This window comes from Netta rufina (assembly GCF_964035555.1).
Source record: "Netta rufina genome assembly, chromosome: 3".
Classification (NCBI taxonomy): domain Eukaryota; kingdom Metazoa; phylum Chordata; class Aves; order Anseriformes; family Anatidae; genus Netta; species Netta rufina.
In genome coordinates, this window is record NC_140125.1 from 119,592,788 (window position 1) to 119,620,540 (window position 27,753).

General features: G+C 40.7%; 1 protein-coding gene across 1 annotated transcript in view; it reads left to right on the top strand.

Moving 5' to 3' along the window:
- INTS9 (integrator complex subunit 9) overlaps nucleotides 1-27,753 on the top strand; it is a 66,632-nt gene that overhangs the window by 7,147 nt on the left and 31,732 nt on the right. Inside the window, exons 3-10 of the mRNA XM_084283580.1 lie at nucleotides 1,397-1,457; nucleotides 3,920-3,982; nucleotides 7,106-7,245; nucleotides 8,979-9,065; nucleotides 13,284-13,404; nucleotides 15,180-15,314; nucleotides 20,114-20,225; nucleotides 25,858-26,038. Coding sequence (XP_084139706.1) covers nucleotides 1,397-1,457; nucleotides 3,920-3,982; nucleotides 7,106-7,245; nucleotides 8,979-9,065; nucleotides 13,284-13,404; nucleotides 15,180-15,314; nucleotides 20,114-20,225; nucleotides 25,858-26,038 — 900 coding nt within the window. The remainder of the gene's footprint in view (nucleotides 1-1,396; nucleotides 1,458-3,919; nucleotides 3,983-7,105; nucleotides 7,246-8,978; nucleotides 9,066-13,283; nucleotides 13,405-15,179; nucleotides 15,315-20,113; nucleotides 20,226-25,857; nucleotides 26,039-27,753) is intronic.

Below are 27,753 nucleotides of genomic sequence, written 5' to 3' on the forward strand. Positions count from 1 at the left end.
CTTTCACTTGCTCTGCAATAACTTTGCCTACCCTCCTCAGTCTCCAAAATACCGAAGCTGTGCTTTTCAGTGTCAGCTACGAGTACATTTAGCCACCTAATCTTTGATATCATCAGACTTCTTCAGAATTGCTCTTTATCCACAAAAGAGTTACATTTCTCTGGTGTAGCTTCTCCTGCTGCTGCTTTATGACACTTCCTTCTGCTCTCACCTCTTAACTTCTATCTTCACTCCTCAAGTCTTTATTTTTCCCTTTTTCACGACTTGCTGGAATGCCAGTTAGGATTTGTTCTCTTATACTGATGTTAATCTAAACACAAGATTCCTCTGAGCCATTGAATCACTTCCTATTTTCAAGAGCTTTAATTCAAAAGCCCTTACAGCATATTCCTCTCTTCAGAGTTCAGTGCAAACCACTTGCAGATTTCATTGCAGCCAGGTTCTCAAGTTCGGTCTCCATATCTTAAGTTGTTGCAGGGCTTGGTTCCAGGTAGGTTTCATTCTCGTTTCCTTGACTTGTCTGGATTTCTGCAGGTATGCTTGGATCTGGGTTGACAGTGGTTTCAGAGCTAGGTTATAGGCTCTTATAAAAGTCACATGTCACTGAAGTAAGGTGACATGAAAACCCGTGGCAGTTCCTACTGTAAACTCAGGATTACCTTGAAGTTTCTTTATTAGCATTTAAACTTTTTTTTTCTTTAAAAAAAAAAAATAAAAAAATAAAGAGGGTGGGAGGGGTGACTGCTGTTGCTGACTGGTACCAGACCTGCCAGCATAAAACCTGCAGGTCACAGCAACCCCCTGCTTGCTCCTTTCTTTTTCCATCACTGGTAGATGCCCTGTTGGTGTGGGTCTTCAGGGTGAGAGCTGAGCATAAAACCAGGGTTTATCTGGATACAAAACCAAACTCTGTGTGTCTATGACTTAAGCCACAGTTTTTGGTCTTTCCCTGCCATTGCTAATGTGACTGTTTTTCTGTCATCTTCTGTCCCAAGGCAGATTCAGTTTTACAGTGCTTTTGTATTGTTTCAGACATAAAGTTTTCTGCTGCCCTAATCCTTCTTCCGTTTTATACAGCCAGTTTCACCTAAGGCAACTTAAACAGCACTGAGCCCTTTTGAAATTCTCACCGTAAATGACTAAAATCAAACTCCCTGCATGTGTCACCCTCCTTTTTTTTTAAGCATATAAGTGTCATAATCATGATTTGTAAAAGTCATTTCGGTGAACACTTAAACACCATGAAACTGTCTGTCTGTTTTATGGAGACTGTTAGCTCCCTGAGACAGAGATGGTTTTCTCTTCCTGCATGACACCAAATAGAAGGCCTGTGCCTAATGAGTGATAATGGTAGAATTCATTTTTCAATGTATTTTTTTTTCCTCTCTTTCTGCAGCCCCAGGCTGTCCAAACTTCCTGGTTGGGTTTTGAAAGATGGAAGCACATTTCTGGACAAGGTACTGTACCAATGGTTAGAATTTTCTTGCCATGTGAAAAGCCAACAGACAGGCGAGGAGCTTTCACTACAGGAACAATACTTCCATGCTGACTCATCGCAAAGGTTTCTATGTGTACCGTTACTGGCCGTGGTGTCCTTGTAGAGCAGAACATTTTGAAACAAAATGCTAATAGCAACTCTGAGGCTTTCAGTCTTCAGAGGTAGCCTGGCTTTAAAAAAAAAAAAAAAAAAAAGCCTTTTAAAACGCAGAAATCATTTGTTTGAGTATTTTCTTATTCCGCGAAGCTCCATAAATAATAGTACTTTACCTTTGTAGAGTGCCTTTTTTTTTTTTTTTTTTTTTTTATTCAACAGTCTCACTTTTCTGACACTAAAGTTTCATAACTTGCTTGTAAATGAGGTTGGTATCGTTCCCTCTTTTAGACAGGAAAACCGTAAGTGAATAGTTTGCCCATGGGAGGTCTCTTACAGAGGAAAAGCATGACTTTGGCCTCTGTTGAAATCAACATGTGTTCTGCCACTGGTCATAGCAGGGAGGATTTTATCTCCAGCCTCTGAATTCTAAGACACAGGACTGACTCAGCTACATGAGAGATGCTTTTTCTCTTTTTTTTCCCCCATCTTTTCATTACATTAGTTTTGTAATGAGAATTTATCTGGGGCTTCAACCGAAACTAGGCACTGCAGCATTCAGCTTGATCTGCCATAGGGGAACAATGAACACAAAAATATGTCAGATGCTAGTAAAATAGGCATACTTTTCTGATGTCTGCAACAGTAGATATCGGTAGAGAAAATACTGTTTTAATAGACTGTTCTCCAACTAGGTGAACATTAAAGGATAACAGTAATAATAGTTGCTTTTGTAGAGGACTTTTGGGCTGATCTGATTTTTCCAGGCAAGAGAGCTGAAGATTGTAGATGAAAGACCTGAGTTTTCTTCTCACTGGAGACAAAAGAAACTGTATAGGCAGCACTTCTGTTAGTAAAATAGTAACAGCTCTATTCAGAGCACATGCGAACAGGGAAGCACAGAGCTACAGAGCCTCAGTGGCAGGAATTGAGTTACCCAGTTTGAATTCCCTGGAATTTGTTTCTCCTGAACCCCATTCTTGGTCTGAGAGCCTTTGGATTCTGTTTTATTCTGACGAACAGATAGGCTGTCAGTATATTTCTAAGCGATGTATTTACATTTGTGTGGTGCTGCTGCAGTGTGTGCACAGGAGAATCTTCAAACTTGCACAGTGTCAATGGAAATCATGTGTTAAAAATTCAAAGGCAGCATCTCCTACCTTCACCTTGACCGTTGTAACTGCTTGGAATGGTAAATACTTTGACCCATGCTGGAAAAAGGCAAAGGAAAGAGTCAAAGGAGGATGTTTTATCATGTTGGGTGGACATTCCTGTTATAGCACTCTCTGGATGACAGTTATAAAACTTACGTCCTGGAGAGGCACTGAAATTTCCTGCGATCTAGTTTTAATCATTTTGAACTCCCTTGAGATGAGGTTAGGAGACTTCTGCCACTAGATGTAATTGCTCATTCGTTATTAGTTGGCAGGTGCACTGTAATTATTAAGAATTGGATTCAATCTTTAATTCTATCAGTCTGAAGCTGGCTGAGACCACTCAATTCAGGAAAAGCAACAGAAGAATCTGTGAGGGAAAGTGTGGGTGATAGCTAGCCTGTGACATATATTAGGATTAGAGTTGAGAATATTTTTGTTTGCTCTTTTCCATACTGAAAAATGTCACTTCTCCATTGACAAAAATTTCTGATGTCAGCCCTTGATAAAGGGAAAGAAAACAAGACTAGAGATCAAGTAGGGGTAAATATAATTAAAAGTGCTACAAGGAACTTAAAACATCTTTGGGGAATTTATCAAGTGCTCTGAGATGAGCTAAAAATTGTGTTCTGCTACTAGTAAGACAGAAAGTTTGATGTCTTTGAGAAGCAAAACTAAATTCCAAATTTGTAAGATAGCTGGGACACAGTAAATGTGCTGTAGAGATCTCCCTGGTTGGGAAAGCTCCAGTTCCAAGAAGGGAGGTCTTCATGACCTACAATTCAGATCATTTTACTTCTGATTCTGGTAGACAAAGACACCTTCAATTGTTAAAACTCAGCTTCATAGCACAGCACCTCTTTAACTGCTCCCTTTGTAGCCCCAGAAACACTGGTCAGTGGTTACCACAGTTTTTTTCTGTACTTAACAGAGTGTGCTGCCTTCATTCCTCCAAGTGAGGATCTGATCCCTTGAAGTACCAAGCAGCTTCACTTCTCATGAAAGCAATTTCAGCAGGTTTGCTTACACCAAATGATGTCTAGAAGGGGAATAAACATAGTGTAGTGGAGGATTGGAAATTTCCAATGATAAAGAAAAGGCTTGAAAGAGCAAAACTCACTGTATTGGAGTAACGTATTGTATTTTTGAGTCTTCTGATTTGTTTCTTTTGCAGGAACTAAAGGAGTGCTCTGGCCATGTGTTTGTAGACTCTGTGCCTGAGTTCTGTTTGCCAGAGGTGAGTTTATTCCAAAACATTGCTCAAACATCTGACTACTATTGTATGGGAGGAATTTGCTAAATTATTATTATTATTATTATTAGCAGATTCATGCTAATTTATTACTACTCAGTAAATAATACTGAAACCTCATAGTGTTAAGGTACCTCTAGTATCTGTGACACTGGAAAAAGAATGGAAACATTCCTTTTTCAGCAATGATTTTGGGAGGTCTGGAAGGTCTCCTTGAGCAGATCAGTATCTCACAAAAGAATAAGAAAGACCTGACTGTCCTTTTTATGGGCCCTCCAAAGACAATATCACTGAGCTGGACTTGATTATGACAGGATGCATGTGCTGATCTAGATAAGGGCAGCTCGTGAAGACAAGGAGAGCTGCTTGTCTCTAACCACGGACCCGTGGCCTGCCTTTTGGAGCTCCCCTGGGGGCTGTGGTTAAGGCACTGTTTGCTGCTGGGTTGTTGTCAGACTTGCTGTTCTGCAGGCAGCAAATTTGAGGAAAAATGTTTTACTGTCTTCTGCACTACTCATTGGGTCTTCAAGTAAAAAGCTGTACCCTCCTATCCACAGTCATAGCTGTGCAAGTCGCTGCTGCTCAGGCTGGTTTTGCCAAGAATACCTGGGTTTAAATGAAAAGAAAAAAAGGAAAACAAGACTATTGTGCAAGTGTTTGAATTAACTGGGCTTACCTGTCTGCAGGAGAGCTGAAAGAGTGAAAAGCTGAGCAGCGAGCAGTGAGGATGAATGATGGTGAATAGTCTGGGAATAGTATCCTCTTTCCTCAGCTGTGTTCAGGCTGTGATAACATCAGTTCTTTCATTTCACGTTGGGATTGCTTTTGGGCAGGGATTTCTTTTTTTCTTTCTGCCTGAGCTTGTTGACAGGAACTGCGAATCTGTCTTGGAAGATTGCTGTCAGCTTGCTGGGGTTCTAGCTAGCGGTATTTATGCCTGTTGATTCCATGAAACTCACCTCTCACAGGTTCTGACTCTTGTCATCTTGATTCTTCAAAGCCAGTTGGCAGCTCTGGCACTGATTTTGGGAAATTATATCAACAGATCTGTGTTTGATTGTTAGTTTTCCCCAGCAGGAAAGGATATAATCTGATCACAAAATAAAAACACTGATAGTTCTGTATTCTTGTGTGCTTTCTGGTTACTGTCCTGTGGAATGGTAGGGGCATAGGAAGCATCTCTATGCCCAGGAGGTGCCTTTGTGTCCCAGATCTTGGAAAAAGAGTGTAGTTTCTGCATTCCATTTGGAATTGAGGCAATGTGAAGGAATGCTGCACAAGTCACCATTGTAAGGACTAGACAAATAGCCTCATAAATGCTTTCATTCCCCAGGTTCTCAACAGATGCAAAGCCTTCTCCAGAAGCACTAGGATCAGATCTGCTAGTGACACACAGCTCACAGCTCTAGCTTTACAGGCTTCCTTGTCTGGAGGAGGGTTTAGAAATGTTGCTGGTGTTCAACAGCACAGTATAAGAAGGAGCTTGTGTGAAAATAGTTTTGTCTTTTTCCATGCCACTTCTTTTGAAGAAACTTGTCTGCAAAAGCGGTTAGAGAATCACGGTATCATTTCCAGGAACACCACTGCCAAAGAAAGCCAAGTTTTGAATGTAATCCAGAAGCCACAAGGTGATAAGAGGCTGTCTCAGCAGCAGAGTACACTTCCACATGTCAGAGTGCAGAGTGCGGCCCTTTCTTTGCTTGGCAACCTTTTGGTCTCTCTCACTTCACATTCAGGAAACATTTTTAAACCTCTTCACTCCGTGGGCACTTTTAGTGAGATTGCTGTGAATCCCAGGGAAGATTTTACTTTGTTTTGGTTTCGACACCCTTTCATCCTATTAGCAAATGCTTCCAGAATGCTGAGACGTGGGACATTTAAGCTTGGAAAGTGATGATCTTTATCCTCTTCTACCTCCTGATGGCTTGCTGGGCTGGAGTGACTCCCTTTTTGGTTCTGTATCACCTGGACACAGCTGAAAATCAAACCATGAAGGACCAGCTTGGTAGGAGCAGTCATCAGCAGGCTCTTTGATACCACGTAGTGAGTGTACTTTTGCCTGGCAAGCTTTGTAAGGTAGAAAGCGTCCTGCCATGAACTGGAGGATAGTGTTTCAGCTGCTGTACTCAGACTGGAGATCATGCCTCTGAAATCAGCTGTGATCATGGATTGAGACCATGAATGCTTAGTTTTGAGTTAAGCAGCTTGTCACCAGAACACTGTGTCAGCCCTCTGAAAAGACGAGTGACCTACTTTCTTGCCATTTTTATTCAAGTTGCTGGACCAAGCCTTGTAATCAGATAATATGTGCTTGATGAGTGTTGAATTCCATTAGCTGCTCTATAATAACTGAGTTAGAGGTCATATATCTTGTAAATTTCTGGCTTGACACCATTTGTGTTATAGCATTACCAGTAAATATTTCTAATTAAAATTCCTTTAACAATGTGTGAAATCTTCTCCTTTCACTCTCTGAACTGCTGCCTTAGCTGTCACATCAAAACAAATTGGACCCACCCATCTGTTTTGTTGTATCATATGAATGAGCTTAATCTCTAGCTGTAGAAAATGTGAATGATAAAGATGCCAAGCGTTTCGATTGGGGAAAATACATGAATTATTTTAAGCATATGAATAAATACAATCTGCATTCATCTCTTTCTCCTGGGGTACTGTATCATGTGCAGCATAAAAAAGTACGAGACCCTCTGCTAGCTTGTTCCTGCAGAAGTTTTGGTGCCTGGCAGTGTTCCTCACTGAGGAAGCAAACGCATCAGTTCTTTGATAGAAGGGTAATCATTGCGCTTCTCTTAGTGGCAGCCATTTCATTATGTGAAGCAGACAAACCCAGGACATGGTTTCCTCTTCAGATTTGAGAAGAGAATAAATTTAGAGGGCTTTTTTTTTTTTTTTTTTTAATAACTCCTGTCAATTTAAAGGAAGCACTAGCCTTTGCAACAACTGACACGTGCCCCCCGTTATTTTTTATAAACCAGTTACTTTACTGCAATATAAAGTTTAAGAAATAAAGAACGAGAATTTTTTTCTGTCATTGTTTAAGCTGTGTGAAAGGGTTACACGTTGCTTATCTCTTTCCTCTCTTTTCAGACTGAGCTGCTTGACCTCTCCACGGTAGATGTAATCTTGATCTCCAACTATCACTGCATGATGGCATTGCCCTATATCACGGAGTACACGGGATTCACTGGAACAGTGTACGCCACTGAGCCCACTGTTCAAATTGGCAGGTAAAAAGCCCCTTAATATTCTCTACTCCTCTTTCATCACCGCTAAGGAAAAGGTGTAAAGGACAATATGGGTAGAGGAGTGGTGTCTAATGTTCCGAAGAGGCTCTTAGGCAGTAGCTGAATGGCAGCCAAGTCCTTAGTGCTGAAAATGTGTTAACTCAATGTTTCCCAGACTCTGGAACCATCTGTCATTTACAGCAGGTGCTTTGTGTTGAGCCCAGGCAGATGTGGGGTAGTAGATCATGAGTGGGCTGAGACACCTTGAGCAGCAAGTATCATAAAGCCAGCTTCAAACCTTCAAAAACCATGGATCAACAATCTCTTGTGCTCTTCTCTTCTCCCCTCAAACAGAAAAGGAATCACCAATCTTTTAAACAGCAAATACTTTTAAGATTATTGCCTTGTAGTTTTTCAGTGTTTGAGATTTGTACCAGCCTCTATACCATGGAGGGGAATTCAAGCTGATTTCATTATAAATGACAGCTGAGATTCTCTCATAAGCTCTTAACTGTAAAGAGAAGTGCTAAATTAAACCAGCAGAAATATGAATCATAGAATCACAGAACGGTTCAGGTTGGAAGGAACCTTAAAGATCATCCAGTTCTAACCCTCTGCCACGGGCTGGGATGCCACCCACTAGATCAGGTTGGCCAAGGCCTTGAACACCTCCAGGGATGGGACATCTACAACTTCTTTGGGCAACCTGTTCCAGTGCCTCACCATCCTTACAGGGAAGAATTTCTTCCCAATGTCTAAACAAGTAGAAAATTTGAGAGTTTCTTGATTGGATAGATCAATTGCAGTAAGCAAAGGTTGCAGGTTTGGTCCTTAACGTCATCTAACTGTACTTGAGCGTTTCTCATGCAGAACAGTTGCCATTAGAAAACAGATTAGGCCTTGAAATCTGAACTTCTGCTGTAAGCACTTCAGGGCAGGAACCTTTGTCTGTTAAAGGTCTTATACAAACTTTCTATGCTGAAGTAATTCTCCCTTTGTGTAAAAAACAAACAAAAAAAAACAAAAAAATGAAGGCACTTCAAGGAGAAAGGAATTACATAAATATGAACTAGTAGTAGACATTTGGACTATTGCTGGTCGATAGGTGAAGATAACCAGCACAGTATTGTTGGAGGATGGACTCTGGTATGGTTCTCCCCACCCCAAGTAATCCTAGATACTACTTGGAGTTAAATCTGTCACTTCCTACCTTCAAGGGGAATGCAGTTTAGTTTTCGGTAGTGAAATCTCTAGCACCAGTTCTTAATGCCTGATGTGTATTTCTATGTCAAGTACTGTGTTGTGCATTTGTAGATGAGGAGGGTTCCCTCTGAGATTGTGGTGTGCTTCTCTAAGTGATAAACAGGCATCAGCTAACAAGTTTTCTTCATGTATTTTGTCTCATCCCATATGGCAAGCAGTCGGTAACATAGAAATCACCTTGTGCAGCAGGTGGGATTTTCTCTTGTCCTTCCACTTCCCAAATATTCCCTAACTCAGTGGGCTGGATCCTTTGCTGTCACGACCAGGCAGACAGAATTGAACTAGCTAAAGCTCAACACACTCAGCAGGGAAATAGTGGTGGCACTGGTAATTGCTGTGATGCCTCTGCAGGAAGACACCCTCTTTAAAACAGCGTGATGGCATTACAATTTGTGTGATACTCTGAAAGCATTTGGGACAAAGTTATGTCTTGCCTTAGAGGCTGCAGTACTAATTTAGTTATGTCTTTTCAGACTTCTCATGGAAGAACTGGTGAATTCCATTGAACGTGTGCCAAAGGCTCAGTCTGCCTCCATGTGGAAGAACAAGGAGGTACAGAGGTAAGGAACAGGCCACCTGGATTGGCTGACTGTCCCAAAATGCTAAAAACCAAAGTTTAGAATTCAGATGGACCTGCCGCCATTTGAGATTTGACTTGCTGATACCACTAAGCAGAAAAAAATACCTGAGTGATGTACAGAATCCACACAAGCTTGATTCTTAGAAGAAGAATCAAAAAGACACTTCTGTACCTGTCCTGTTCTCCCCTCACATTGGGTAGCTCCTATTTTTGTGATTAGCAGAATCTATTAGAGATTTTTGTCTTAGCATCCTAAAAAGTTGATGAAATTAGCGAGCTATTTAAACTTAATTATATTGTATTCAAATACTTTTATATTAAAATTATATTTACATTTGTGTTTACTGAAAAGCTAAGAAACTCTAGACACCAAGCTGTTGGAAGCCACTGGGAGCCAACCACAGTGTGGTGCTACCCTTCTTCCCAGGAGTGCAGCCTCTTTTATGCTTGAGCAACAGAGAGTTTGGTGGATTTTTTTTCCACTTTGGTTTAAAACTTAGAAGCAAATTGAAGGCTGAAGAAAAAAAAAGCTTAGTTGGAAACTCCCTCTCTGTTATTCCATCTATACATAAAAACAAGGTGCTCAGAAGTGAGATCTTCTACCTCTAAAATTTCTGAACCTTGTGTAATACAAAAATTTTTCTTATGGTTTACTATTTGCAGATAATGCTCTCCTTGGAAGTACAGACAACTTTAGGGGCACATCATGTTCTACAGAAGAGACAGTTCCATTGGTAGCACATTTTAAAGATAGGACTGGTTAAAGAAAGTTATTTTTAACAACTGTTTTGTGCATTTTAATTGATCTCCCATTTGCTATTCCTACTTCTTAATGTGGCTTGACTTAAAAGTTAAATGTTAAAAATGAATTATTTAATAAGTTATAAATATCGTGTTGCCATTTTTCAGTATCGCAAAGCAAAGAAATCAAAAATCCAAATATGTTTAGCTATATATTATACTCCCCTGCTGAGCATAGGAGCAGTCTTCTCTCAGCACAGGAAGTGTCTTTTCTGAAGAAGACAACTGACACGTAGATGTAAAGCAAAACAAAAGATAATAAATTTGTTCATGATTTTGTGCTGGCTGATATATACTCTCATCAGAATAGTTTTTTTTAATTTTGGAGTCTGCGGGCCTGACTGAAACCACTCCTGAAGCTCACAGTGATGTGATGAGGGAGGACTGGAGCCATTATTCTTGTCACACGAGTGCCTGTGTTTTGTATGCATGGTATAAAGGAGGATCATATATCTTAGAGCTCATTTAATGTCACTTTCTTGGTGGTCGTATTTTAGAAAAAGTGCTGTCGAGCACTTTGCATGCCGTTGACTATTCCAGAGGTGAACTCAGACAGGTGATCTTTGTTCTGATTCAATTGATACCGAAGGCTGGAGTCTTCTTGTTGCTCTATTTAAAATGTATTTTTCTGTCTTATATGCAGCTGTTTGGTAACATAAGTTATAGAATCATTGATTATCCTAAGTTTTAAGGGACCACAAGGATCATCAAGTCCAACACTACCTATACTAAACTCAGTCTTGAGGCTGGAATGAACCAGTGTTGTCTGTGAGCTGGAAAAAGGACAAATCCAAATTCCATTCACAATTGTGCCCCACCTATGCTCTGAGTTTCCCCCTTCACTTCCCTACACCTCTGTAAAATGGAGCTCCTATCCTCCATGCAGGCTATACAGGGACTTAATTAATGTTTGCAAAGTATTTTGAGATTCCTGGTGACAAGTGTCATGCAAGCGTGAATGGAACTGATTATTACGGCATGTGAGCAAACATCCACAAATTAACACCTGGCTAATAGCACACACAGGGTTAGACTGACATCCATTATTTAAGAAAATGCAATCCTTGGTGTAATTTTTTTAAATACTTGGCTGTTACTAGAACAGAATACTTATTACTTCCGAGTCTAACTTTAATTTTTCAGGCTGATCAATCACCATTTCTGTTTTACAGTTCAGCTAGTTTTACTCTGAATAGTTGGTATAAAACACAAAAGTATCATCATCTCATTAGATAAAGCATTGAAGCATTTTAAATGCAAATACTGTATAAAATGTAATAAGTTCATTATAGTGGCTTATGTTTTTCCATTATCAGATCCAGTCTGAACTAATTGCTTAGCAAGTTTTATTGCCATTGGTTTTTATTTTAAATGTGCAGTTTCGTGGAAGCTCTGTAGATGCTCAGACAGGATATTTTTCAGGCTGATTAGGATTCAAGGGGGCTAAAGAGGAAGTTTGCCTAATGAAAGACACTTTGGTGACTACCTGTTTGATTGTTTCTTATATCTTCCTATCGAGTGGCTGAAACAGAGTGTTTCCTGAGACAAGGTAGGGGACAAGAGGGGCCGGTCTTCTAATCTATTTCAGTGCCAACACCCTCCCTTCCCTTCAGACAAGAACGTATTACACTATAATATACTAAACGTTAACCTTTGCATTGAACAGAAGCAACTGTCTCTGTGCAGGTGCCCAGTTAAGAATACAAGCCCTTGAGTTTCTCAAATGTGAATTTTTTTATACTAACCACTGGATCGCATGCGTCTTTGTGATACCTTCCTGCTTATGGCTGTCCCTGCCTCTGCCCACATACATCTGGTTGTTACGAGGTGATCCACAGGTAGATGTTGCCACAGTGTTAGTAGATTCATTCCAGACTTTAAAATATCCTCCAGTGATTTTAGATTATAAAAGTTCAGGTGAGAGGTTGAATGCCAGCTGGGGCACATCTGAGGAGCCAGCAAAGAATGAAACCCACTGGTCTCTGCTAAGGATCCAAGTATATTTACAACATAGCCACAGAGTCCGGGCTAATAGGAACTTACTCCTGTCACCAAGGACAATTCCCCACTTTCCTCCATTACCTGGAGATACATTCTCTCCTTCCCAGAAGAGGAGCTCCCAAAAGCATCCAACAGTAAATGCTTCTTATGGTAGGTTAAAGGCTTTTACAGGCAATTTGCTTCAGTGCAGTGGTGGACAACTATCCACATTGTTTGGCCTTTTGTTGCTTATGACTTCCCAAAAAAGACCTTGAAGGCTTTGTTTGTTTCCTTAAGCACAGTATGCTTTCAGCCAGCGTGTGTTGGAATTACAGTTATCACGCTAGACCTGTACAGCACTCTTGGCAAGAGCTGGTCTTAATCCTTTCTTCAGTATCTTAAATTATGGAGGAGTTCACTGACCTAGTAGATATAACAATAAATTAAATTCCTTTAAACAAATTGATCAAAGAAACTTGACCAATTTCCATAAATCTTTTGAAATTGGTTTGAATTAGCCTTTGATTTAGCGTTGGTTTAATATACAAAAAAAAAAAATCCTATTCTTCTTATGCATTTGGCAGCTGTGCTGCTTCCTGCCTCAGTTCATGTTGCTCAGGCAGATTTATTTCCCAGAAGTTAGCCATCTCTCTTGCAGCCTGTGACATTACGGTTCACTTCTTCCCCTGACAGCACTGCCCAGCTAACTTGCAGCGTCTGTGGAGAGCAGAATGGATGGATTTTTCTTTTTTCTTTGGTGTAAAACATCTTAAATACTTCCGTGTAGGGGATCGCAGAGTGCTCTGCAGTGTCAGCGAATGTCTCCTTGGCAGTGCACTCCGAGGGCAGGCAGGGTATCGGAGCTGAAGGCGAAGAAGTGGAAGTCCCAGGATCTTGTAAGACAGCAGTTACAAAACTGAGAGCAGAGGGCACATTTGCTCACGATCTGGTACCAGTATTTGAATCACAAGCTTGCAGCTTGCGTTTGTTGTCAAATTCTTAGTTTTAGAGCTGGGATGTGCAAAATAGAAACTGAACCAAGGTCCCAGCCGTGTCTACCAATTTGAGCAATGCATTTCGTGTTGACGTGTCAGATCAGCCAGCATCTTTCATCGGTGGCAAAAATACCCCAGGAGTTGCTATAGCACCTTCATCAGAGCTACTTTGAAGGAAAGACTGGGTAGGAACAACAACAAAAAGCAGAAGGAGAGCAGACTTCGGGGTGAGGCAAAATCTGATTCTGCTTCTGAACAGGCAAAAAGCCTTGCTCCTTGCTTTGAAGCACCAGGCATATTTAAAAGAAAATTAAAAAAAAAAAAAAAGAGAAAACCTAATACAGGGAGAATAGAAATGGGAATAAAAGCTGGTGGTCCATCAGGATGTTCTGAAAACACCCAGATCCTGTCAATCTTTGCAGGTTGCTGCCAGCCCCCCTGAAGGATGCAGTGGAGGTGTCTATGTGGAGGAAGTGCTACACCATGCCAGAGGTGAACGCTGCGCTCAGCAAGATCCAGCTGGTGGGGTATTCCCAGAAAATTGTGAGTATCTGCAAAGCTTTCCTCAGGTCAATAGCAACAACTACTTCCCCTGGAATTGACTGAGAAATTCCCTTCCTTTTCTATTTTCCTTCTAGATCCTAAGTAAGATCTAGCTACCCTAACCTGGGAAAGCAAAGCGAGATTGTATTGCATGTACCTCAGTCTGCCTCCCAGGAAGGGTGGTTGTTTGTTGAAAATCAGGGAGTATCCATTTGTTTCTCCTCATCCTCAGGGGAGGCCAATTTTAAGGCGTACCTGTGAATTTAGAATTGCCGGCTGGCCCACTGAGAGCTGGGAGGATGTACCAAATGAATGTATCCTCTCTGTCTGTAACCCACATCCCCTCCTGAGTTGCTGTATCTCACTTCTGGGAATCTTTTGAGTGCTTCAGCCTCCTCCACTTTCTTTTATATAGCAAATTAGGGGTTGTAAACAAAACCTAATGGTTCAACCTGAACTTCAGACGCTCCTTTCCGAAGGTTCCCAGCTAAGGTTTGTTGTCTCAAATGCCATTAACTATAATCTGGTGTAGTTTCTAGAATGAAGGGAACCAACAATTCAGTAATCTGAGATACCTAAGTATCATATATAAGGAACAGCTGCAGCTTGGTCTAACAGCCAGGTAGGTTGAGGGCACTTAGACTTCCTCAGCATTGGTGGATGGTTACTGCTCCTTTTTGACTGCCCTCACGGTGTGGATGCATCTCACTTCATTTCAGCTCTGGACCTTTGAACCAATCATTCTTTCACAGTTACTGGAATAAAGGAGACATTTTTAGAGCATACTTTATCTCTTCCCAAAGCAAACTTATAAAATAATCAGAGCCTAATTAGTCAGATAACCCAAAGCATGGCAACATCAAGAATGGTTTGGTATCCATTTTACATGTCTGCGTGTCGGCAGAATATAGAGCTTTGGTTTACAAACTCTGAGGAATAGAAGAATAGTGGCCATGTTTTGTTTTGAGAGGCATCCAAATATATATTGGGATAGTAGAAAAATCATTAGTATTGCATGAATCCGATACTTGTTCTATTATTCAGTAACCAGAAAGTAGAGCACATTAGTGAAGTGTACACGGATGCTTATTTTCCTTTCTCAAAGCAAGAATAACCCATTGCTGTGTACAGATAAAGCAATACACTCTCCAGTGACATCTGAAAAGGAGAAAACTGGCAGGTTGTTTATGCTCAGAGCTGAAACTGAAATTTGAATGGAGTTTGCAGGGAGTTGTTTCTAAATCACCTGTAGATAGCATTTTTAAAGAAATAAAGTTGGTAAGTGGTAAGTACAGTCAGAAAGTGGTCGTGTTTTTCTTTAATTTTACATTTTCTACAGCAAAACGTGTGACCCAAAGTGAGGTTTTTTTATTAGTACAGAATTACTTGCCCTTCCTTCTTTCCTGCTGGCCAGTAACAATAAATGTTGTCTAAAGGGGTATAGTCTTCAAAGATGTAAAGCTCCTACAAGCTTCCCTAGTTAGACCACAGTTCACTTGTCCAGTGAGAATTATGATGCTGTGTGAAGTCAGTTAGACATCAGAGGATTAACATGGAAGAGAGTCTTGATGAAGGCCAAACCTCAGGAATTTTTTCTCAGAGCATGTGTCCTGTTAGGTCTGAGGAAATACAAACAGCAGACATAAGACAAACTCCATCTTCATACAGGCCTTGAAATGCAGAACTAATTTTTAAATATTACTGATGATAAAATGACCTGTTCTGACTTTCCTCAGGGGCTCTCTCAAATTAACATCTCTTGCTGTGTGTTTCAGGAGTTGTTTGGTGCTGTACAGGTCACCCCTCTCAGCTCAGGCTACGCTCTTGGAAGTTCCAATTGGATTATCCAGTCACACTACGAAAAGGTTTCCTACGTTTCAGGATCTTCTCTGCTTACAACACACCCTCAGGTACAGCCATTTTTGTTAGTCTTCTATAGGGAGAATCGTCTTTGCTCAAAAAAATAAATAAATAAATAAAAATAGAGGCTCACCCAGGTGGGATCAGGTAGAAACTGTCAAACATACCTCTGTTAGCAGCTGGCTAGACTCTGAATAGGCGTTGAGAAGACGTAACACCCTGGTAAGTGGACAGGTATCAATAGTTGCTAAGGAAGGACAATCAAAATTCTTTGTTATTGATGACTCGGTGTTAACCTACTCACCACCTGTGAAATTCTCTCTCGCATTAAATAGGAAAATTTCAACAGAGTTAAACAATAGACCATTAGTGACTTTTTAAAAAATCCATATTTCACTAAAGAGTCTTTACAGACAGTTCGCAGACTGCTTCTATATCGCTTCTGAAACATCCTTCCTTGGGAGAAATGATAGCTAACTGGCTGCCAACATTTCCACCCTGCTCTGCTAAGGGCAAAGTCTTTATAGTGCTGTAGATGTAATTTCCAGTAAATTAATTCTCTCTAGATCCATAAATTCTTAGTGCAAAGAATGTCTTGAAGTTTGCAGTACTCTGTGCTTCAGAAGTTGTCAAAATAGTTGAAAGCAATATTAGCAGGAGGTATTTAAAAATAATTTAGAAAATGTGTCAGGTTCATGATCAGTAAGTAATTTCCCCCAAGGTGAATATCTGCTAAAAAGTATTGCTTCTGAGCATCCTTCATTTAAAAGCTTGATCTCAGGAGCTGAAAAACTACAGTAGATAAACCATCCTTAATATCCTTAATAGTATGGCTGTACTTAGCTGCACGCACTGTATCAGAGTCTCCAGATCCTGTTTTCTCATCTGCCTCAGACTGGCCTGGGCTATACTGTTTCGAGACCTAGTGAAGAAGCAGCAACAGTATTTGACAAGACATGAATATAATGTTTCAGGGAGGAGAAACTTTGTACTATAGGAAGTGGTTTGGTAACAGTGTTTTCTGTTCCTTGACATGAAATGGTGATTCAGTTTTATCAAATTAGTCTGATCATGTGTCATTATTTTCCAAAAGTGAACATTCATCTGCACTGCTGGTAAAAATGGTACTACAAGCCTACCAGAATCCCTAAGAACCTACTCTGCTAACAGGAGATGAAGGCTAGACAATTCATGCTGCTGTTGTTGTTTCTTGTCCCAGATGGTCACCGAAGTCTTCATTTTTATCATACAGTCCATTGCACTCTGCATTATGTTATACTAAGGCATAATTTGGAGGAATAGCAATAGCAGGTAGTTAAGAATGCATTCAGGTTGTCCTTTTCTTGTTATTCACCACATCGCAAATGTTATCAGGTATCATTTGCCTATCAGATACCATCTTTGTCTTATATTTGCTTCCAGATGGCTGTTGAAGACAAAGGATAGATTTTGACCTAGTGCTAATCCCTGTGAACACCACTACAAGTACTACATGGTGATTCTGTAGTAACTAGTGGGTTTTGAGACCTACCAACGAGCTCTTCATCTATTTAATGTGTTGGACAGATAGTATATAGTGATAACAGTATCTTGATTGGTACAAAGCCTAAATTGTCTTCAACAAACAAGCATTTTTTTTTGGGGGGGGAGTGAAGAGTTGTTTGTCTGACCTGTTTCTCCATACCATTGTGGTGAGTGAGCAGTCATAATGAAACTCGTGTCAGACATTGCATTTTCTTGTTGGTGGTGTTATTTTAAGATAAGATAGTTTTAAAATATGTAAAAACATATCCTGAGTTTTTTGAATAACAGTGTAATCTTAGCACTTTTCCAGCCTTCTGGAACTCCCTCCATTATTAAAAATGAGTGTCAGGTGACTAGGCTCTCATCAGCAGTTTGCTTAGGATGAGAAGACACGGATTATTTGGACTTACTACTGGAAGAATGCTGCTTCTTCTTGCATCTTGTCTAATATACACAATAACAGCTTGGAGAGCATTTCCTTTTCTCAGTGTGGAAGCAAGATGAGGTTCATCTCACCCAACTCAAACTTCCCCTGATCCCACTATTCTTCCCCCATGTCCTCCCTTCTGCCAGCACTAGGATTTAAGTGCTGGCGTGTTGGTGGCGGCAGCACAGGAGGGAATTAGCAGCCATGGGAAGACAGCAGGATTGTTTCTTTGGTGTAAACTGTGGCTTAAAGTTTTCTTGAATTTTCAAGTTACATAGAGGTTACGTTTATCATCAGCAGAGTTGTGTCACATCTGCAGTCAGTCCCTGGGTATTAAGAACAGATAAAGTGAAGCAGTTAGTTTGGGCAGCTTGGACACCTCCCAGGATGTGGGGCATCCTACAGACAGCTGAAAGTAGATGCAGTGAATGCTGGCTTTTCGGTCAATCTTCGACACGGCACCATGAGTATCTTGTGAAATCCTCAATTGGTCTTGGTAGGAAGCTCAAGAGAAGGATTCAGCAAGGCTGAAAGTAACTGAAGAGCTTTGAAAAAGATTTGTTTGAGAGTTAGGTCTGGCACCGTTAATTGTTCTCTACTTTTAATTATTCTCTACTTCTGTGTTCTGGCAGATGGTCTCTATTGAAAGTTTTGCCTCATCCTCTGATGAGGCTAGAATTGACACCATTGCCTGTTGGCACCAAAGTGGAGAACAGGAGTTGACAGCACAGGTTCAGGCATGTCACTAAAAGCCTTTTAAGACGTATTCTTTACATTAACCCACAAAAATCGATGCGAGCCCTCTCAGTGCAATAGCAGCTGAAATTATGTGTATCTAATATGGCATAATCGTTACGTACATTATCACAGACAGATTCGATATTATTTTTTATTGCATTATTGGCATTTCATTTTCATGGACACGCTATGGAGAGTCAAAGATTGCGATAAATCTCATGTAGCAAGTCTGGTCCTACAAGGTGATACACCGTGTAAACTTCTGTTGGAATTGGTATGAAATTCCCCTGCACGTCTGAGAGTGCAAGGTCTTTCTCAGCTAATCAAGAATGGCACTGAGGGACTGTGAGCAAGGGAACTAACCGTGTGCTGATCTTCTGAGTTCAGCAGAAAAAATCTGTTCATCAGTTCTCCTCTGGTAGAAAGGTAGAAACCTTTCCCAGTTGGTGAGACCAAAGAGAGTCTATTGAGTAAATATACTCAAGTAAAAAGTAAAATTACCATAAAATACTGTGCAATTGGCAGCAGTTTCCCTCTGTTTGCTTGAACAGTAGCTGTGGGAAGCGCGGTCCAGCCCAGAGCAAGGCTTAAAGTTAACTTTTTACCATAGCTGTTTTATGTCTGCAGAGGGAGAAGTAGATTTTGTCTCTTCAAGATTGGATTATGCTGGATTTTGAGTATCAAAAATGCATGTATTTAATATCAGGTCACACTTAAGTATAATTTCTGGATTCTACTGTATGTTTGCTACGGGAAAGACATGAATGTGCATTTTCCATCCTGCTTTAATAAGGTGCCAGTATAAAGGAAGTTGAATGATCAACCTCAGTAAAAAATATGTGAGCTGTTATGCACAATCAAAGCAGAAGTGATGTTTGCTTCAACATTATGCAGCCTGCCAGCGGCCAGGATGCCACGCTATTTCCTTGGACCATGAAGTCATCAGTCCCTCTGCTCCACCTGCGAGCCACAGGATGGACTGTGCAGGTGTCATCTCCTCTGTCCCCCAGGAAGCAGACCTCTTGAAGATGATCCTCGTGATAACTACCCTCAGCACTAACCACACAACTTAGGGTTGTACCTACGACTGGAGGCTCTCAGCACTACATGCACTGCAGACCCAGTGGATCAGAGGTCATAACCCTCTGAAGCCATCTATTTCACTTTGATACGGCTTAGCCTCTAGCACAGCCTTCAAAGAAACATATAGGATAAAGGCGTAGTGCTAGTCAGGTTCACAAGGGGAGATTGGTAAGGCAAGACATGTTTTCTCTATCAGGTTAGCTCTGGTGTTGCATTGGGAACACTGTGTTGTTGTTTTTTTGTGTGTAGTTGCATCTGATTTTTAACCTGTTTTCAGCTACTGGCTTTTAAGATGATACTTCTATGTTTGGCATGATATTACAGCTATATTAGATAAGTAACTATTTCTTAGATACATAAACAAAATATATCAAATTAAGGAATCTAAAACAATTCCTTATTTCTACCAGCAGTAGCCATTTCCCACTTCACCAGAGATGACTTCTGAAAAAGCCTGCACCAAACAGTTTTAAATGAGAACTTGAAAGTTGTGGTTGTAATACTGCAGGCAGAAAAGCAGCCTTCACCATCAAGGGAGAGCCATGTGCAAAATTGAGTGTCATACACAAAATTGAGAGCTTCAAGCCCAAAGTCTTTTGCCAATCTCACCTCTTTCAAAGAGAATCCACTAAATGGTAAAACTGGGGGAAATGGTGCTGCCCCCGACAAGACAATGAGAACTGAAAATCAACGCTGACACCAGGATTTGTGAAGGCTGGTTGGAAACTAGTGCAGCCAAGATAGGAACACAAGCATTAAACCCTTCCTGACTGCAAGAAATGGTTGTCTTTTCAATTGTTCAGCTCCTAAGGCCATGAAATGATTAGTCTATGGAGAATACCACTTTGTTACATCCAATTACAGTTCCATTGCTTGCTTTATGCTGTAAATATGCAAGGAAATGGTTGTTTTTATTAACTCCAGTTGCATTTCCACAGATAGAGGGACATTTGGTTTAACGTGTTCCATTTGTGTTCCATTCGTTCTCCTTGATCACTGCATCTCTTGGTGCAGAGCAGAGAAACCTGTGTTATGACTCCCATGTTACTCATTTTATCTCACTGTACTCTGTTTCAGCCCATGGACCAGGCTTCTCTTAAAAATAGTGATGTGCTCATCCTGACGGGTCTTACACAAATCCCCACTGCTAACCCAGATGGCATGGTAGGAGAGTTCTGCAGCAACCTGGGTAGGTCGTTGGAAGAAATCTTCTGCGTATTTTATCATCTTATTCATTGCTTTGGGTGGGAAATAATTCTGAGATTCCTGGAACTGAATAAGTTGTCCAGCTATAGCTCCTGGCATAAAACTAGCTGTTTAGATTTTACGATGTGCTCCTGATGTCATTAATACAGTAAGTGCTTAGAAAGCCACAAGTTGTACCTAAAATGTTTTGGAATGGAACAGGTATTACAAGATTTAATCATCTGCTGCTCTTGGTTTGCTAAGTATGTCACTTAGCTGCCAACAGGCTATGTGTTGCCTGGGTTTTGGAGATTGTTCCCATCTGAAATATTACTATTTCCTTCCTGTATATAAGCCAGTGTAAAATCTTTTATGCTTTTTTGTGATTTTCAGTTTTGAAAACAAGCACATCTGCTTCCCTTCTTACACCTGATTTTTAAATATACCAAAAGCAAACAGCACAATCTCTGTTTAAAAAAAATATATTGAGATATATTTATAGTCCCCAGAAATATAAAACCTAATCAGACGCTTTCACAGCTGGAAAAGCTGATAATTGCGAAGCTGTGATAGCAGTGTGAATGGCAGCATTTTCCAGCCTGTTTGGAATGTCACATCCAGTACTGTTCTCTCCTTTTCTCCCCTTCCTCCACCTCAGTTCTTCTGTACTCTCAGCTTTCTATCATCAAACCACTTTCTCAGGTCTGTCTTGGTATATTGCCTGTTCTTTTTGTCAGATATCTCCTGTTTATTTTTAACTATTCTTTTACAAAGAAGACTGAAAACCTCAGGATAGGAGGATTGTTACAAAGATTATTAAAAGACATTAGAAGTCTAAATTGGGAATCTTCACTATAAGCAAGTGCTCTGGACCCCATTGCTCACCTGGGAGGAATTGGAGGTACAGTATTTAGGTGTCTTACCCAAGGTTTGCAAGATAAAGATGAGAACAGACTCAAGTGCAAATAATTCTTAGTCTTACTTCTTACCTATGAATCTACTCTTGGAGAAGAAAAAAAAAAAAAAAACACAATACTTTCCTTCTTCAATTTTTAAATCCTTTTTTGCATATTCACAGGTGCTGACTATCTGTGTACTAACTCACAATCCCAGTATGGAGCTGCCACAGTAGTGGAAGGGAAATAATGCAAGGGATGTGGTAGATTGCTCTGTCACCCACCATCTCTAAATCAAAATCAGATCTCTCTCTTTAGGACATGTGTCAGTTCAAATACAGGTCATAGGTCCTAAGTACAAGGTGATATTACATGGGGTTTGTTTATCTGAAGAGGTGAATTACAGGGTCAGGGTGATTCCTTGTGATATAAATACTTATTAATAGGGTGTGTTTTGGCATTTTATGAAAATAATGATCTTGGGATATACCAAAGACTCTGTTTGCCAACATCCTGGCTCCAGCAGAGACCACGAGTAGATGTCTAGAGAAGAACAGAAGAATAGGGTGAGATGATATGATACTTTCCCCTCGTAATCTCATAGCCTTCAACTATTTTTATTTCAGGAATTTCCTGAATCAGACGTGGTTTTTGCATAGTTAATAATGCTCAGTGGATTTCTCTTCCAGGAACTTGTTCAACCTCTCCTTGAAACTGTAAATTCTTAACACCTGTGACTTCCTTCCCTAAGTGATGCCTGTGTTTGTGTGTGTGTGTGTGTGTGTGTTACAGGCTGTGTTTTCATTGTTTTCATGCATTGCTATTTTTATTACAAGCTGGCAGACGAGCTTTGGTGACCTTGTTATGCTAGATCCAAATCTACTGCCCTTCTCTGTCACTTTCTGGACCCTTATGGGGCTTACTGTCCCCTGGCTGATGATCATTTCTATCATCTTATCTTACTTAAACCACCAAGGAAGCAGGTCTGAGCTGTGGTGTCAGACTTTTTTCTGGAGAGGCTGAGGAGTGGTGCATGTTGCCCTGCTGCCAACTCTGCTGCAAGTTATCCACCAAATGCAAGCAGCTTGGTGGTCACTGGTGTCTTAAACTGCAACAGCTGTTTGCTAAGTAAACAATAGCGAGGCTGTTGTTAATTAAAATGCTTTTAAAATATTAAACAATGTCTTAAGGCTGTAGTTTGGGCCAAAGCAAAATCCAAAAGATGAATGTGTATAAATAAATGCGTTACATATGTAGATACAGGTGGGTGTTTATCCGCACAAGTCGTCCTGGTTTACAGAAACATTCTGAACTATTTTGAGGGTTTTGCAGGTCTTCAAGCCAGCTTCTATCTTGAAAAAGAGAAACTCAGAGAAATTAAGAAAACTATGAAACAGGGAAGGAAGATACCTGCATAAAATGATACCACCGTAAGAAGCTGGAATTTGAGTGGTATTTGCCAAAAAAATGCATTGACTTGGAAAAAGCAAATCATTTTATCAACAATGCAGTGGTAGGACTGTCTCTTATCAGTAGTATTTACACATCTACCCCAACATCAGGAGAAGAAAATAGTGAATCCGTTTTCTTGCAAATGTGTAAAGTCCAAAAACCACTCGGTTACTGTGAAAAGCAATATTGGAGGCAAGCTGAGCACAATAGCTTTCATATATTTCCCTATTTCCAAAACGGTCAGGGGACTTCACAAGAAGCTCAAACTACACTTGGTAGAGGCAGACACTGCAAATTTACCAAAAATGTGTATCATAGGGTAACGGCATGTTTGTGAGTAAGCGTTGTTAAGCACAGAACTGAAAGTGTGAAAATTTCACCTTGATCTCTGTTTTCATCCCAGCATGTAGAGTTGTGGACGCCGATTCCCATTATTACCAAGTCACATGTGTGATTTGCTCTCCACATCGTGTGTGCTCCACTGAAACCATACTTTGTTGTGTCTCCAAATTCGTCTCCATTTAGCCCAAACCCCCCTTTTTTTTTTTTTTGGTACAGCACTGCAGCACCAGCACTCTGCAGCTTGAGGAAAGCAGTTGTATTTTTACATTGCTTTGGGCATCATCAGCAAAATTGCCAGACTATCTGTAGGGACAGTTTTGTGATATTTTGCGTGCGGTCGTGCCTCTCTGTGCGCGTGCACATGTTTATATAAAGCAGAAAAGAGCACAGTTTGCTTTTTAGGTGCCAACTTGACCTTGTGGTGGCAGCTGTTGGGAAGGCAAGAATCTCATTGTGAGTTGTAAATTGAACAACTTGTTATGGAGCTACTGAAGGAGACTAAATTTGAAATGCCAAGATTATTATGCAACTTTTTTCAAGAGAGTGCAGCCATCGGTCACAGAGATAAATTGGGCTTTGAACAGCTTTCAAATGTATGGGTCTTCTTAATGACAACTGTAGAAAGTTGTACAAGAGAGCCAGATTGAACTTGCCACTTGCATGGAAAGCAATATGCTTGTACAGGTTTTCACCCATGGTTTGGAGAGGCTGGGAGGCAATCCTCATCCCTTTATGAAACCACCTCAGAGCACCAGCAGGAATTAGTGCCTGACTGTTTAGATCACTCTGTGGTCAGCAAAGACAAATAAACTTGCACCAAAGAACTGAATAGTGTGTTCTAAGCCCAAAAGTCGACACACACAGTCTTGGCAGGGTTGCGATAGCTGTGTTGCTAACTTTTCCTGTCCCGAGGCCTAGGCCAGGCTGAAAGGTGCATCACTGTGCAGCCAGGAACATGAAATTTAAGGTGCCAGCAAGCCTGGGTCTGTGGCCTGGTGTGCAGATGGAAGAGTATTCCTCTCACTGGACAGTAATTTTATATTAATTATTGCTAACCAGCTCTCTAGTTTTCCTGGGAACTGAAATCCAAGTTGGTGTCTGTACGAAGGCCTCACCCACCATCTTGAACGTCTGGTTTTCAATCAAAAATTCTTGAGGCGCCCATAGCAAACCAATGGCTGCAGGGAAGGGAGAGCTACAAATTCAAACTCTAAGGCTTAAGAATGAAACCCCAGTTTTCCCAGGAGACACACATCTCGCTATTTGAGCCAGTATCCTCATTCAGGACATAGGCAGAGGTGCAGATGTGCCTTTCCTTAGGATTTTCCACTGCTTACTAATGTACTCTGCATCCTCTGCATCTGTCCATGCAGCATTCATGCTGCTGTGGATGTAGGTACTTATCTTTCCACTTTGTGGAATTTTTGGGTGTACAACAAAGCAACATAAATTCTGCTCCTGGAGCCAGAGGCTTAACTTCCAGCCCCCAGATGGTTTTTGAAAATATCGTCCTTAATCTCCTCATTCCTCTCTTCACATCCTGTTTACAGATGGGATAGGTTAGGCTTGCACATGTAAGAGGGATAATATAACACATTGCTGGGATTTCTTGTAACATCTCAAGTTCTAAAAAAACATCAAGTATTGCTATCCTTATTCACAGGTATTTAGATGGTAGAGTTTGTATGTGACCTGGAGAAAACCTAAGCAATAAACCCACTACGCTGCTGTTAGTGTTGTATAATACAGCTCTGACACAGAAGGTGTTTTTCACCACTGTTTGTTGTTGAGAGCTGCATCTAATAGGTACTGACTCCTAAAAGGAGTTAAGCACCTAAATGCATGTGAGAAATCCCACCATGGAGTCGGTGCATTTCCCTAGACTCCATAAAGCCTTGAAACATTCAGCCATAAAAATCTTCTTTGAACATTTAGGTGGTGCAGAAAGACCCTGTAATGTTCTAGATCTGTACCCTATCAAAGCTTATCAATAAACTGCAGTCAAGGAAGTGATTATGGCAGGATTTGATGTATGCGTTTTCAGGCTCTTTCACAGCTTTTTGTGTAATGCCTTGATGCGTAATGTTACTGCTGCTGCACTGCAATTAACAGCAGTAGATGGTTTTACCCCACGACCACAGATGAAATCTTAGTGAGGCAGCCACTGCTTAGTGAGCTGGACAAAGTATTTCCTCCTTCCCATAAGGTACAGCATTTTTGTAATTCATCCTGCCAAAAAGAACAAATGCTTGCTGTTGTGCTTGCTTTTGCTGTTGCACTCGGATTTGTCTTGATTTCAGAGTAAACCTATTTTTCTTTTTTCTTTTCCTCATTTTTTTTTCCTCGGGTCCCATGCTGTCTACAGCTCGTTGAGGTTTTAAGTTGTTCTTGTTATGTTGAAAGGGCATAGAAATATGTAGAGCTTTTAAAAAGGAGAAACATTCCCCCCCCGACCTCAACCTTTGAGAGCTGTTTGAAATAACTGTATCTTCAGCCATTCATCCAGCATCCTGAAAACATCGTGTACGGAACAGCTTACCATGTACAGGGTTTTCAGCTGAGACCTGTGAACTGTCGTCCTTCACCTCTCGTGGACAGCTGATAGATGGAAGAGGCTTTTATTTTGAGGGTTGGGTGTTTTGTGTCCCTTTGGACATTTATCTTCGTGTGCCAGTGCAAGATCGCCCTCTCGTGTCAGGAATTTTGCGTGTGCTCAGTCCGTTGTGTGCCCCCCAGCTTACGGAGTAAAATAACTCTGCTAAGCCAGGAGAAGGCAGTAAATAAATGTGTTTAATGATCAGAAGTGATCCCCCCAATTCATATGCATAACATGGTCTGCCAACTCGTCCAGCAGCTTCTTTCTATCCCTTATGTTTGGATTAAAGGAACTCAATTAAAAAGTTTAAATATGAACCCCGTTAATTGATTTTTCTCTCTCTCTCTTAGCTATGACTGTCCGGAATGGGGGAAATGTGCTGGTTCCCTGTTACCCCTCTGGAGTAATATATGATCTGCTGGAGTGCCTGTATCAGTATATTGACTCTGCTGGACTCTCCAATGTCCCTTTTTATTTCATCTCTCCCGTTGCCAACAGCTCCCTCGAGTTCTCCCAGATCTTTGCTGAATGGTAGGTGTTAAAGAGCTGCTTTATCAGGCTTGATTCACACACTCAACTATGGTAAATAAATATATGCAGGTTATGTCTACTTGACATATTCTGATTTATACTCCATTAGAGTTGTGCACGTTTCCTGTGTCACAAGGGTGTGCGTGCGTGTGTAAGTAGATGTTCTGTAATTAGGGGAGCATCGTTTCCTGTAGAACATGCAAACTCAAATGGTCTATGCTTTTTGGTACTTGCATTGGTGATTAAATGATGGACCTGACCTGAGTGACTTTTAAATATTCCTTTTTGCAAATCTCATTTAATGCCCCCAAAATGATACCCATGTTCTGCCTATATAGGCAAAACAGATTTTTCAGACTTAATTTTCCTTAGTCAGCAATGCATTCACAATGCAAAAAAGGCCAGCACTATCCTGGGCTGCATTAGGCAGAGCATTTCCAACAAGTCAGGAGAGGTCATCCTTCTCTGCTCAGCACCAGCGAGGATACATCTGGTGCACTGTGTCTAGTTCTTAGTTCCCCAGTGCAAAAAAAGATAGGGGTGTACTGGAATGAGACCAGCACGGGATCAAAAAGATGACCTTTCGTATAAGTAGAGGCTGAGAGAGCTGGGACTCTTTAGTCTGGAGCAAAAGCAACACACATTTTACCATAAGGTAGGTGGTCAAACACTGGGACAGATTGCCCTGAGAGGTTGTAGAATCTCTATGGAAATACCAAAATCTGTATGCAGACCTGGACAACCTGCTCTAGTGGAACATTCTTGAACAGAGGGTTGGAGTACGTGATCTCAACAGGTCCTTTCCAACCTAAATTAGTCTGTGGTTCTGAGCCATGGAAAAGAGAACCCAACCACTTGTGATTGTTCCTAAATTCTTACAAACAAGAGATGCTCTGTATTATTAAGTGGAATAAGTTAGCTTTTCCTTTCTTCTTCACCAGAGGAAGACTTTTTAGTCTGGAGTTCAGGAACGAAAAGAGTGGTCCTGGAAATCTGAGGTGAATTCATCCCTCAGGAGAATCATAAAGAAGCTTGAAATATGGTGAATTTTAACACATTACTTTTAGCAAAAGCAGGAAAATCAAGCGTTGGTGTTCTGGCCAAATTCCAGTGTACTCACTGGTGTGTGTTGACTCATAAAGTTTATATTTAAGCTGTTAGGGTTTTTTGTACGTACATGGCGATTTCATTTCAGTAGTGGCTGAAGTGGTAGCTGCATAGTTCTTGCTATAATAATTCTTTTCAGCTCGATATTGCTGGTCAGGGTAGCAGGAAAGTTATGTGTGCTGGTTGGGTTGTAAGGCAGCTCTGAGTGCAGTGTGCAGGTGAAGCTTCTGTTTTGTCTGCTGTGTCTAATTGGCACAATTCAGCCACCCAAGTGTTCAGACACCATTTTCTGCTTGGCTCTAGAGGTTTGTTTTCAAAAGCCAGTACCAACATTAGCTAATCTCCAAATAATTGTATATAGGGTAAACGTTTTACTTAGCTAGAAGTGGAGGCAGAGATTGTAACACGTGTAACATAGACATTTGGGATCAGAACTGGTGCTGAAATTAAGGGATTCCAGCCTTCCAATTCCAGCATTTAGTCATCTAAAAGAAATTTCTGTTCTTAGTATCTCTTAGACTTTATCAAATTTAGTTTGACCGAGGCTCGTTGTTTTATAATAAAGTGAAGAATATATGAGAAGGGCAATGTTTCCCAGAAAAAGCCAC